The sequence below is a fragment of the Lissotriton vulgaris genome, chromosome 4_1 (genome assembly GCF_964263255.1).
Source record: "Lissotriton vulgaris chromosome 4_1, aLisVul1.2, whole genome shotgun sequence".
Taxonomy (NCBI): domain Eukaryota; kingdom Metazoa; phylum Chordata; class Amphibia; order Caudata; family Salamandridae; genus Lissotriton; species Lissotriton vulgaris.
The window spans coordinates 796,014,509-796,026,871 of record NC_141691.1 but is presented as its reverse complement, the minus strand read 5'-3'; the positions used below and the strand labels follow the sequence as shown (position 1 = coordinate 796,026,871).

At 43.8% G+C, this 12,363-nt stretch overlaps 1 protein-coding gene across 2 annotated transcripts in view; it reads left to right on the top strand.

Annotated features, from left to right (window-relative positions):
• DROSHA (drosha ribonuclease III) overlaps positions 1–12,363 on the top strand; it is a 692,102-nt gene that overhangs the window by 393,048 nt on the left and 286,691 nt on the right. For both annotated transcript variants that reach the window (XM_086965123.1, XM_086965122.1), the window contains exon 13: positions 2,469–2,638. In XM_086965123.1, coding sequence (XP_086821249.1) covers positions 2,469–2,638 — 170 coding nt within the window. The remainder of the gene's footprint in view (positions 1–2,468; positions 2,639–12,363) is intronic.

The window sequence follows — 12,363 nt, the reverse complement described above, 5'->3', positions numbered from 1 at the left end:
GCCCATCTAGGTCCCGTGGGTCTGCAGGGCTGTAGGCTACGAGCGCATCATCATGGTGGCCACGTGACCGGAAATGCATTAGGCGAGTATATCATGCCTGCCTTCGCAGCTCTCCAGCAGTTCTACACGGTGAGAGCAGACGAGCGGTCAAGAGGAGGAGCACCCACCTTGATGTAGTAAGGAGTCTGGGGCACTTTAATACAGGGGCCGTGACTGGTGGAGTTAATGGCGCTTGGGCATTAAGGGGTCTTCTCCTTTCGACTGGCCAGGAACCTCTTCCCCTCCCTACCTTGTGCATGAGTGTATTTTTAGAATTTCTAGTTCGCACATACCGCAGATAATGACCAGTCTGTAGCAAATGGGTTCAGTGCATTAACACCCAACACAGATCACTATGGCTACGCTTATCTATCCGAATATATCACTGCGGCTGTAACTATACCCCGAGTGACAATAGCCCTTTCAATCTACCTCATGGGAATACAACTATTGGGTTTGGTAGCAATATAATATGATGTGATTACCATTAACCTTGACGATGTAGTTGTTATTCTTTTTAACTTTCTCCCCAGAGTATGACTAAAGGGGGTCTCTCGCCATTTTTAGCATTGTTAGGGGTAGACTCGGTAAGTGGCAAGTCACTACGTGTCATTATGTTTCGATGGATAGATGCTTACTATGATGCACACTCATCTTTGATCTACACCTACTCCTTAAGTAGGACAATTGAATTGTTTGAAAGCAATATAGCTCGATTCCTAAATATAGGAGTGCAATCTAGGTATTCAACCCTGTGTTGTGGTGAATTGATGCATCATTATGTCACTGTACAACACAGACCCACAAGGGGGAACCCCTTTTTAGTGACCCCATTGTCCTTTTGTTTTCTTGTCCCATTTTCCCATTTAGTACATCAACAGAGTACTTTCTAGGGGATACCTCGGTGCCAGAACTACTCGTTCTGACACCCCCTCATCTCGGAAAACGAGGTGAGATATACATACTTACTCTGGGACTGGTTGAGTCCTGAATAAGGCCGGCGCGACCCTGAACGAGGGGCACAAACTAACGGCTGAAACATGTTGACGAATTGGCAGTAAGGAGCACATAATATCTCCCAATCACTACCATCCTTCACGTTTTTAACCCTGGCCGAAGGGTCCAGGAATAAAGTATAGCCACAGCGACACCTCCAAGCTAGTTTTAACCTACACTGTACTTTCACTTCCGGTGATCCCAGTCAATTTAGACACTAATTGTTTCTGTTTTGTCTTTTGTCTTCCCCTACCCCATTGCTCTGCCCCCTGTGTTGGCTGCGCAGGGATGTTTTGAAGCAGCTCTATGATGAAGCATGTCACACAACTGTGCGAGTGAGTGCAGTATTAAGAGACACAGCACATACCACCACATAAATACAGATATTTTACCACTCCCTACTCCTTCAGGTGTTTAAATGATAACCATTTTAGTACAATAGTTTTAAGACTCAGAAAAAGAGGACCATGAGGATTTGTGTATTTAGGGAGGAAGGAGAGTCAATAGTGACTCCCCTTTCTGACTTTCTTGGCTTGTAAAGAAGCACACTAACAACTAATGCCATCAGTCAATGGGAGGTTGCTGGAAAATAGAACAGTCATTTTGAACCATTGAGACAAAAATACTTTTTTTTACTCCTGTTGAGTTTAGTCAGTATGGATCCACACTGGTGGTCTTCTAGGAAGAACTGAGTGTCAACAGCAAACATTTATTTGTTGATCTGGAGTCTCATGAACAAGAGTGCGATGGTTCTTACACACTGAAGAGCATGGGTATTAAGCTGTGATTTGAGAGACGATGCAAGAACTAGATAAAGTGGCCAAGAAGAAGCAGTCAGATTTCATAATGTACATGCACTTTGAAATAATTTAAATCAACAAGCATTGTCTCGATCACCTTCAATTGTTTAGAGTCTGCTCCGTGAAATCTGGTTGTCTTTGTTATCAAAATAATGTTCAATAGCATTGAGGCAGCCTATGCTCCTCTGTGAATTGTAATGCTTCATTGCAAGCTTACGTTAGAATGGATTTGGGGCTTTTTATGCGACGAAAGCTAGACTGGTCGTTAAGAGTGAGGGGATTTTTTTTTTTAAAACAATTACTCATTTTGTTTTTCCTCAAGCAAAAAATTCTGCCTTAAGCATATGGTATCTTGTTATTTAATTAAACTTAAATTGTTCTAAATATTAACCATCTAGATCATTTAATCAGAAACTTCCCAATGTCAGAAGTCTGTGTGTTATTTAAGGTATTTGCCTCACAAATGGCTCACTTCCTGGTGCCTTCCAGTTTTGAGCTTTCGCCACTTCATAAGTCACCCGAACTATTTATATGTAATTTTTTAAGTAGTAATCTTGAGCCTTGGGTGTTTATGTACAAAATTGTTATCAGCTTTTGAATTTTAAAAATGTATCTTTGTTTCTTGTTTCTAAGATGGCGGTAAAGAAGTATTGTCCATGCACCAGGTTTTACTTTACTTGTTAAACAGTACTAAAGCTCTCGTTCCTGAGGAAGAACTAGCTGTCATGCTCCAGTGGAATCAGCTTGATTGGCAAAAGTATGCTGAGGAGTACAAAGGAATGATTGTTATTAATCCGGGCATGGTATGTATGTCCTTATTCTGAAATTAATTTATAAAGCACTATTTCTCCGTCTCCAGCATGCTCCATTAGCCTGTCACAATCCATATGTCAACATGGAATGCTGAATTTTCCTTTTCTCCTAATTTTAATTGTAAAATCCATCGTACTTATCTTGTTTACGGAGCACCAAGCAAAGGGTGTTTTTTTTTAAATAAATGTATTTGAATATTTATTGTAGGGTTCCATGTTGTCCTGTTTACTCAGTAGTAGCAAAACTGTGGTAAGAATACAATGGTAGACCGCTATTAACCATTCAGGAAATTTAATTTCAAGAAGTGTATATGGTGCAGCAGTTTCTCTTTGGTGGGGTTTCCTCACAATTCCTGTGTTCTTTGAGCGATTCTTATTTGATGAATGCCGCCTCCATTATGCACAGGGATCCGTCTGAGGTTGCAGATTACCTTTAACAGTGATGGGACGCTATACATTGCATAGGAGTAAGAGGAATGTGGGTCCTGGTGTGGAATCCACTTCCTCATGCCTCAGTACTGTGTGAGGTTTGCCTCCCCCTTTTTTAAGCCTTTGAATCACCTTTTCGAAGGATAAACCCTTCGACCCACCACCTACTTGAAACCTCAATTCAGCAAGTTTCCAGTCACAATGTTTCTGGTTCTACTTTACAGTGGTAGCTACATAATAAGCACATTGCAGCAGTGAGACTGGGTGCTCCTTCAAATCCCCACTGAACAGCTTTAGAACTCAGAGGTTGATATCCACCTCAGGCCAAATCTTATAGGAATGCCAATAATCCCAGTGACAAGTGCCTTTATTTGAAGATTGTGTCCAACTTCTTAAATGGGTCTCATTACATATATAGAAGTTGGTCATCTGGGGTGGCTGCACCTGGTTGCCCAGACAAATCAACACCTCTCACCAGTAGGCAGACATATCAACATTCCCTAACAGAGAAGAGTTCTTCTAATTCCCGTTACAGTACCCCATTTCAAGCCATTCTTTCGATGGTGTTTTTGTCGTCTTGATTGCATGGGATTAAGGACTTTAAAAAAATTGAAAAAGAAGAGTGCAAAAGACCAGTACCCTTTTGCAATGACAGTACCCCTCAGGGTTCTTTACTGAACTTGTGCCAGAGGCTGAATTCAGCCATCCTTAAATCTTAGGTCTCCCTATGAGGACTACATGAGCTATCATAACATTTATTGGTTGCCCCTGAAACGTAATCTTAAGTTCTTATAGGAACTACCCACCTTTGTCTCCTCACTAGATGACCTGCACTATCGTTTTCACACATCCGCTCATCTCTTTGACTAATTTTAATTCATATGTCTTGTTCTGTATTGTTTAGATTATGAGCTCTTGTAGTTGTTTAACTCCAATTCTCACCACTCCTGGTGTCACCACAGATGATTCAATAGATAAATTCCATATCAGTTGAAAGGTTTATAGTTCCAGGCCCAACGAAACCAGGATTCAATACAACAAAGGAAATACGCGATACCATCATAAAAGCCATACTGCTTGAATCCTTTGAAGAAGTCTTATGGAAATAAGGCTTTGGACACCATAACCTGATGTCTGTGCTCTGAATCACAACCAGTCAGTTGAAAACCCCACCATTCCAGGAAAAGCTCCTAAGATCTAGATCAACAAAGCAGTCTTTTGCATTCATGCTAAAGGATGTGTTAGCACGGAATTTATTCCACCTTCATAATCTGCTACCTAGCATAGGCATGTTTTCTAGGTTAGCTCCTTTAAAATTTCACAGGTAGTTTTAACACAAGAGAGCAGCATGTTATGGCTAAGTCAGATTCAGCATGGACTCAACCACACTCCACAGTGTTCAATGTTTTGGAACTAAGTATTGCATTCCAAAAGAAAATTTGTTTGTACTGATCAGGAAATATTCCTGTGTGTCTCTTCTACCTACAGGAGCTCTAGGCAAATGTACATGGCTAACAAGTATGCAATGTATATCAAAGCAAAGGCATGCAAGCACCACTACAAAGTTTATCAAAATGCAACTCTGTCCCTGAAAAACCTGAATTCTCCAGCATTGCACGTTGTTACTTCACATTCTTGAGTCATTCCCTTTCGTCCAGTTCAGAGACCCGCTGTGGTTTACAATATAGCAGTACACTACTAAACGGACATGCCTGAGATGCAGCCGAACAGAATGAATGTAGTCGCTGAATAGAGTGAAAAGAACCCAAACTCCAGCCAAGGAGATGAATGTGATCTACACTCCATTGACTCTAGAGGCTCCAGATTTCTTCTGAACATCGTGTACTCAGTGATTTCTACACAGCTCATTTCTTCCTAGAAGTCTGTGATTTGTCTTGCTTTTTTGGTTTCTTTTCTGTGGACGTTTCCAACCCCTCTAGCAGTTTCCCAGCTACACTGTGTTGTTTTGGTGCATTTTGATTATGTGGAATATATACTACATCATGTGAAAATCTCTTTAAAAGGCACCCTCTAGACCACATGCCTCTTCAGGTTTAAAAGGGAAAAAACTGATCGCCCGATAAAGAGTATTGGCTGTAGAAAAAGGCTCCGAACTGAAAAATCTCCTGCACATGTTAGGCTGAAACCTTGAAATATTGGGAGAGTCTAATGCTATTTTTTCAGCAAGAGTATTTCTAATGGATTTTAGATCTCCTATTGCCCCCAGCCTATGCCACAGACTGGATCTGAAAATATTTTGTCAGCCATTCTTAGTCACTGGTGCCAGGTGGTGCTGCTCGGAGACCACGACGTTGACATGTCAACCACTGTATACAGTGCCACATGAGCCAATAATACTTTGTTGATTTTCCTTCCACTTGGCTGGTAATTTTACCATCAGAGTACAAAGGCTTTAATCCCTGCAAGATATACCTCTGTCCTATGTCATTTATTAACTGTCATGCCTTTAGGGCCAGGGGAAGGATCACAATCCTGCGTTGGCACCTCTATCGAAGAATGCACCATAAGGCGGTAAGTGGGAGGGAGACCGAGCCTTCTGACTTTACTGTAAAGGATATGTCTAAAGCGTCTTGCAGATCTTTAAGAAGTTCTCTACTGAAATTCGTATCTCTTTCTAAAATGAATTAAATAAACATAAGAGACTACTGTTTCTCACAGACATCTAGAAGTGAAAGGGATAAGGAGCACTTACCTCCCTTATTTTCTGACCATATCTTCACACCCTCACCCTCTTTGTTGGCTGTTTCCCGTAGTCCTCAAGTACTCGAAATTATTCACAAATTGTGGAGGAGCAAGCTTTTAGTATACCTATGGGAGACCGCTTAAGCATCTGTGCTACTGAAGGTAAATTGTTTATCTAAAGATGCCTTTGTTAGAGGAGAATCCTTGCGCATAGCTCCTCCAGCCTCACCAAAGCGCAACACAAGAGAGACCAGACAAACTCTTCTGCATATAAAATGGCAAAAGAAGCATTCTCAGAGGATTTACCCTCTATTTTAAATTAGCACTTTCCTGCGGTCTCCAAAAGGGCAGAAATTCCAGTTCATTCATTCCCTCAGCTTCCTTGTAAATCTGGGTAATTTGCCACTGTCCACTCAGGGTTACGCAACCTCCTTGAAATTTACTTTTGCGTGATTACACCAAATGTTAGGGACATTGTAAAATATTATACCTAAATACACAACATGTATGTCATTTAACGCTTTATTTTAGTGCAAAATGTGTCCTTCCATCAATTTTTAAATATAAGGTTGCATTTTGCGTTAAAATAACATGAAAAACACTGACGCTCTGGTTGTTCGCTGCGTTCCTGTGCTATAACTTTGCACAAATTGCAGCGTAATTGTGCCATGTCGAAAATCAGGGTTTTCACTTACTGCAGAATTCCCAAAATTATGCAAATTACTCCGTCATAATTTACATTTCGCCTGGACTTTCCATCAACTATAGTGCCGAAAACTTAATTGCCCATGAGGCACATTCTTCAGTGGCCAAGAAGCTGTAAGCTCCCTTTTGTCAGCTAGGGCCTCATCCTTGACATTAGATCCCCCAGTGCCTGCATGGTCCTCATCTGTAGCCATTTCTCTGGTGACTCCAGCCGAGCATTTCTAGGTGACTCCTCAGAATTTGCCTCTTCTTTCAACACCTCGGTTTAAAATGTGGTAGTCTGAACCGTGCAAGCATCGCAAATAAAGGAAGGCAGAAAGATCTACATTTTCATCAAGCACATTTCTTCCCTGATAAACACATACATAGTCTAAAAAATTGGACCAGTCATCAAAGGTACAACCATTAGTTTTGGGCAGATATCACCTCCCGACTGAACATAATGCCAAGCGATAATTGAGAGGAATGAAAGAAGAAGAAGAAGAAGAGTGGAGGAGGGCATGGTCATACGATGTTCCCGACCCCTTAGTCCCCCCGCCCAACACAGATCCCCCCTGTAGCAAAGGACGGATGTCAAGCTACTCCTACAAAGGATCACAGGGGGTACCGTGATACACCGCCCAGCCTTACCATTCAAACAGTTGCGATTCAGGCGCCAATAACAGTGGTTCCAAATCATTCCGATGTAATGAACTTAACCCTGACCCTTCCGAACCAGTACACGGACCCTCCCCAGCGAGACCCTTGAGCGCACATGCAATTCATAAATGAGACGGATGCCATCAAAAGTCAAGCCATTAACACTTGTAGCTGATAACTCTACTAAAAGTTCAAGCACTGAAAGTGTCCTTCCCCGCGCTGGTCCGTCGCGATGTTTCTCGTCCCGGGATCGTAGAATCTCCAAAGGAGGAAAAGACCACCACACGATGAGGGGATAGTCTATGGCAGCGTTTCCCAAACTGTGGTCCGCGGACCCCCAGGGGTCCGTGACACATTCCCAGGGGGTCCGTAGGCAACAGTTTTAAAAGCACAGAAACGTTTCTTGTATAATTAACAGCTTTCCAGCAACAATTAAAGTGTCAAGAGAATACCAGTGATTAATGTACCTGCTGGAGAGTGAGGAGAATTTTGTTCAGTGGCAGCTTTGATTTAACTAATGTAGCACAGAGGGTTAATGTGCCTACTGCAAAGAACGTGTAACATGCATCCTAAAAAGCAGTATTTTATATGCCTAGGTTCGTGGTTACTGCTTTTGTCACAGATTATTTTGTTACTGTGTACTTTATAAGTGACAATCGTAATCTAGCAGAGGGACCTATAAACTGTTATCAAAGAGCTGCTTGCAAACTGCATGGTACCAGTTAGTAACTTATATTTTGCCCCAGTTATTAATTATCCTGATGCTGCAAAAAATATATATTTGGGTGGAAATACATTTTTAATGTTAAAGTCAATGCTAGCCACTGTGTTATGTTCTGAATCCTGAGTTTGTGCTTTTCCAGACCAAGCACTCTTTAAACATTTTATATACACACTGATTTACATGTATGATTCAATGTTTCTATATGTGTGTTATGTAAAGCGCTCTGACATCCTACAATGGTAGGAGAGATGCTATAAAACAAATGAAATACATGCGACAGGGGGGCTATTACTTCAATATAAAATACTAAGGGCCAGATGTACGATCTGTTTTCATATGTGCGAACCCGTTTGCGCATGCAAAAACCTATTGGGCCATGTACATAGCCCATTTCGTGAGTCGCAATTTGTTTGCGACTCTCTAAATAGGTTTTGCAACTTGCTATTTGGAAGGGGCAATCCCTTCCAAATAGCGAGTCTCAAAACCATGTACAAATGTTTGCGGTCGCAAAACAGTCACAATTACCACCTACTTCAAGTAGATGGTAATGCTTTCGCAAATAGGAAGGGGTCCCCAGGGGACCCCTTCCCCTTTGCAAATGCATGCAAAATTATTTTTTAAGGGCAGGCAGTGGTCCCAGGGACCTCTGCCTGCCCTTAGAAAATGAAAACAAAACGTTTCTTTTTTTTTTTTTTTTTTAAATGCATGGTAAACAGGCTGCATTTTTTTTTAACTGCTTTATTTAAAAGAAGTTTGAGACCTGGTGGCCTGCAGAGCCCAGCAGGCCACCATCGCTGGGAGGGCTGGCATTCCCAATGGGCTTGCAAATTGCGAGAGGCTCCTTAATATTAATGAACCTCGTAATTTGCGACCCCATTGGGAATCCCAAACAGTGTTAAACACACTGTGTACATTTCATTTAGCGACTCGCAATTTGCCACTCGCAATGTGTCACCAATTGCGAGGCGCTAAATGAAATGGCCATACATCCGTCCCCAAAATCCTTAGTACTTTGAGTATTTGTTTTGTGTGCACACGTGTGTATTTTTTTCGAACTACTGTTTTAATGTTTGAAATTTAACTCATACAAATTGCTTGGGGGTCCCCGGCTTCCAGTGGTAACTCAATGGGGGTCCTCAGGAGTCAAAAGTTTGGGAACCACTGGTCTATGGCACAGGTCTCCGGGGGGGGGGGGGTCGAACGCCACATGATACTTCCAAAGTCAATGACGATGTAAGGTACCATGACAAACTCACGGCCTCGGAGACACAACCTTCCAGAGCGCCATCCATTGGTTCTAATATTCGCTTCTCTACTCGTTCCTTTACGGGTTCCTCACACAAAGGCAAAATGGCCGCTGCATGAACGGCTGTAGAATGCTGATTCAACCGTAGGGCACGGTCCGGGGCCTATAGCAGAATCCCAGTTAGGCATGCATCCATGTTAGTCAAGGACTCCTCCATTTGCGAGTGAAACGCCCAAATTTCCGACAGTATCGATCTTAACGTCAGCCCTGATGTCGTTTGATCCATTTTTGTCAAGTTCGGTACCAGTCTCGATCAGCTCCCCGGGTGAAACTGGCATTTCCAGGTGGGGCGAACATGATCACTAGAGGGCAAGCGTAAACGGCGACCCACCGTTATACACAGCCGTGGTGACTCGGAACACCGCTGGCCGGGGTCCCGACCTGCAGAGACCCCGCAGAAATCTATGCCAGGTCCGCGGGACGGGGAACCCCACCTTCAGTCAGCAAGCAGGTCACCTCTCTCTCGATGCTGGGATTGGAAGACCATTGCCACCAAATTCGGGCATAGGTGAAGTTTCCAATACGATCGACCGGACCCTGCCAGGGTCCCCAGCCGATGTTGTTGAACTGCAGCCCAGCCTTGCGGTTACTCGAGGCCCCGGCTTCACCATCGGAACAGGCCACAAACTTCAACACGGTGTAAGTTTGTTAAATCAGCAGATAAAAACGTCGGGATTTCGCCATCGGAGTGAGGAACACTTCATACAAGCAGGGGCTGGGCGTGAGGTCAGGATATCATACAGGATCTTGCGGCGGAATACGGAGATCGGCGGAGCCGGGAACCTAAGCAGCCATCTTGTTTGCCATCTTAGCTCCTCCTCCATTAAGCAGGTTTCAATACCAGAAGTAGGTGGTGATTTTAACTTTCTCTAGTTTCTGTTGCTGAAACATAAGCGGTCTCCACACTTTTCTAGATCCTAGACAGGACCTGGACAAGGCTGAGCATCTTGAACCTGTCCTTTTTCAGAAAGGAATTGACCTTTCTGAAAAGGACAGGTTCAAGATGCTCAGCCTTGCCCATGTCCTGTTTTCCCTGGAGTCTGAATGGTTGTGTTGGACTTGCCAGCCGCTTATTTTTATATCCCCAACTTGCAGGCCCACAAGCATTAACTGCAGTTCGGACGATGGGGTCCCACTCTTTCCCTACATCGACAATTAGCTATATAAGATGGGCTCACACATGCAGTTGTCACCCATCTTCAGACTTAGGCAAACCTTTTTCATTTGTTGGGGTTCAAGATGCCAAATTCAAACGAGACTCCTTCCAAAGTGCTCCCTTTCAGCAGAGCCATTCTGAAACTGTTCTGGACACTGTACAGTTTTGTGCCTACCTTCCGGCATGGATAGTCCAGGGCATTCAGGCTATGATCTTAGTTTCTTATTCTCAAGCCTGGATTTAGGTGAGACTAATTCTGAGGCTTCTGGGTCTAATGACCCCCTGTATCATGCTGGTAAATGGCTTAGGCGGACTCTGCTGTGGGATCTGAAGTCTCAGTGAGTGCCACACCAGGGGAATCTATCCGACAGGGTTCAGATTTCGGAAGTGACTGCTAGACCGCTGCAGTGGTGGCTTCTGAACTGTGATCTGATCAGTGCAGTGACAGACTTCTCTCCCTTCCGGAGTTGACGGTGGTGACCGATGCATCTCTTCTGCGGTAGGATGGCCACCTTGGAGAGGTGGAGACTTGAGGACTGTGGTGGAAATCCACCTCCACATTAAATTGTTGAAGTTGCGGGCCGTCTGCTTGCTGTTGAAAGCCTTCCTTTTAATTTATCAAAGGGAGTCTGCTTCAGGTGTTCCTAGACAACACCACTTCCATGTGGTACTGCAACAAGCAGTGCATGGTGGGATCATAGACCCCGTGCCAGCAGGGGCAGTGCCTTTGGAAATGGCTGGAACATCAGGACGTCTTCCTGGTTGTGCAACACCTGGTGGGATCTCTGAACACCAGGGCAGACTTACTCGGCCATCAACGCCTCGCGGACCACAAATGATGTCTACAACTGGAGGTAGTGCAAGCTCTCTTCCAAGAATGGGGCGAATGTTGTCTCTATGCATTTGTCCACACCGAGAACGCACTGTGAATGCACTTCTGCGTGTTGGAGTTTCCAAAGCTGCTCTAGCTAGGAGACTCTTTTAGACTGGAGTTGAACTCTTGAGCCCTGTACGACTTTCTGCCAATACCACTCCTGCCCCAACTCCTTAAAAAGATTAGACTTGTCCAGGCCCAACTCATCTTAGTGGCTCTGGAATGGGCACAGTGACATTGGTATCCAGAACTCCTAGGCCTGACTATTTGTCCTCCAATCAGGCTACCCCTCTGGGAGTATCTCCTTCCACAGTAGCAGCATGGGGTCCTGCATCCCAACCTGCCCACACTCCATCAGATTTGTGGCTTGGTGTTCAGATAAATACATTGATCTACTTCATGCTTATCTGTAGGCACTGTTACATTTTATTTGGCAGATATCCGTTTTTTTAAGGTTGGCGTCCCTATATAAGTCGCATGTTTTGAGTAAGTTTTGTCAAGGTTTGCAGCACGTTTTTCCACCTTCCCCTTTCATTTTGCCACAGTGGGAATTGATTCTGGTCCTCCCCTTTCTGATGGGTTTCCCTTTTGAGCCCATGCATAGCTGTCCTCTCAGGCTCTTACTCACAAGGCGCTCTCCTTGGTGGTCATTACATCGGCTCAGGGGTGAACCAGCTTCAGGCTCTCTTGGTGCACCGACAGTGTACCACTTTCTTTCAGGACATATTGGTTCTGTACCTCCTTCCTACCAAAGGTGATAACTCCCTTCCATGTGGTTCAAGCAATCACCCTTCTGGCATTCTTTGTTCCACCTCGCTTCTTGAAGGAAGAGGGGCTGCATCGTTCGGATCTAAAGAGGGCCCTTAGGTTTTTAAATCGATCGTACAAGTACCAAGGAATAGACGATCATCTTTTTGTTAGATTCACTTCAGCAAAAAGGGAAAAGCTATACAGAAGACAAACATCTCTTGATGGATTATACTCTGCGTAAACATTTAATACACATTGACTAAGAAGCAGCTTCTGAAAGGGTTGAGAGCTAATTCCACCAGAGCCACGGCTTTTGACTGCTGTGTTAGCACACGTAGCGTCTGTCATCGACATATGCCCTTCGGCAATATGGACGTCAATCAATATGTTCACGAAGCATTTGTCTGGATGGTCTGGTATGTCAAGAGGG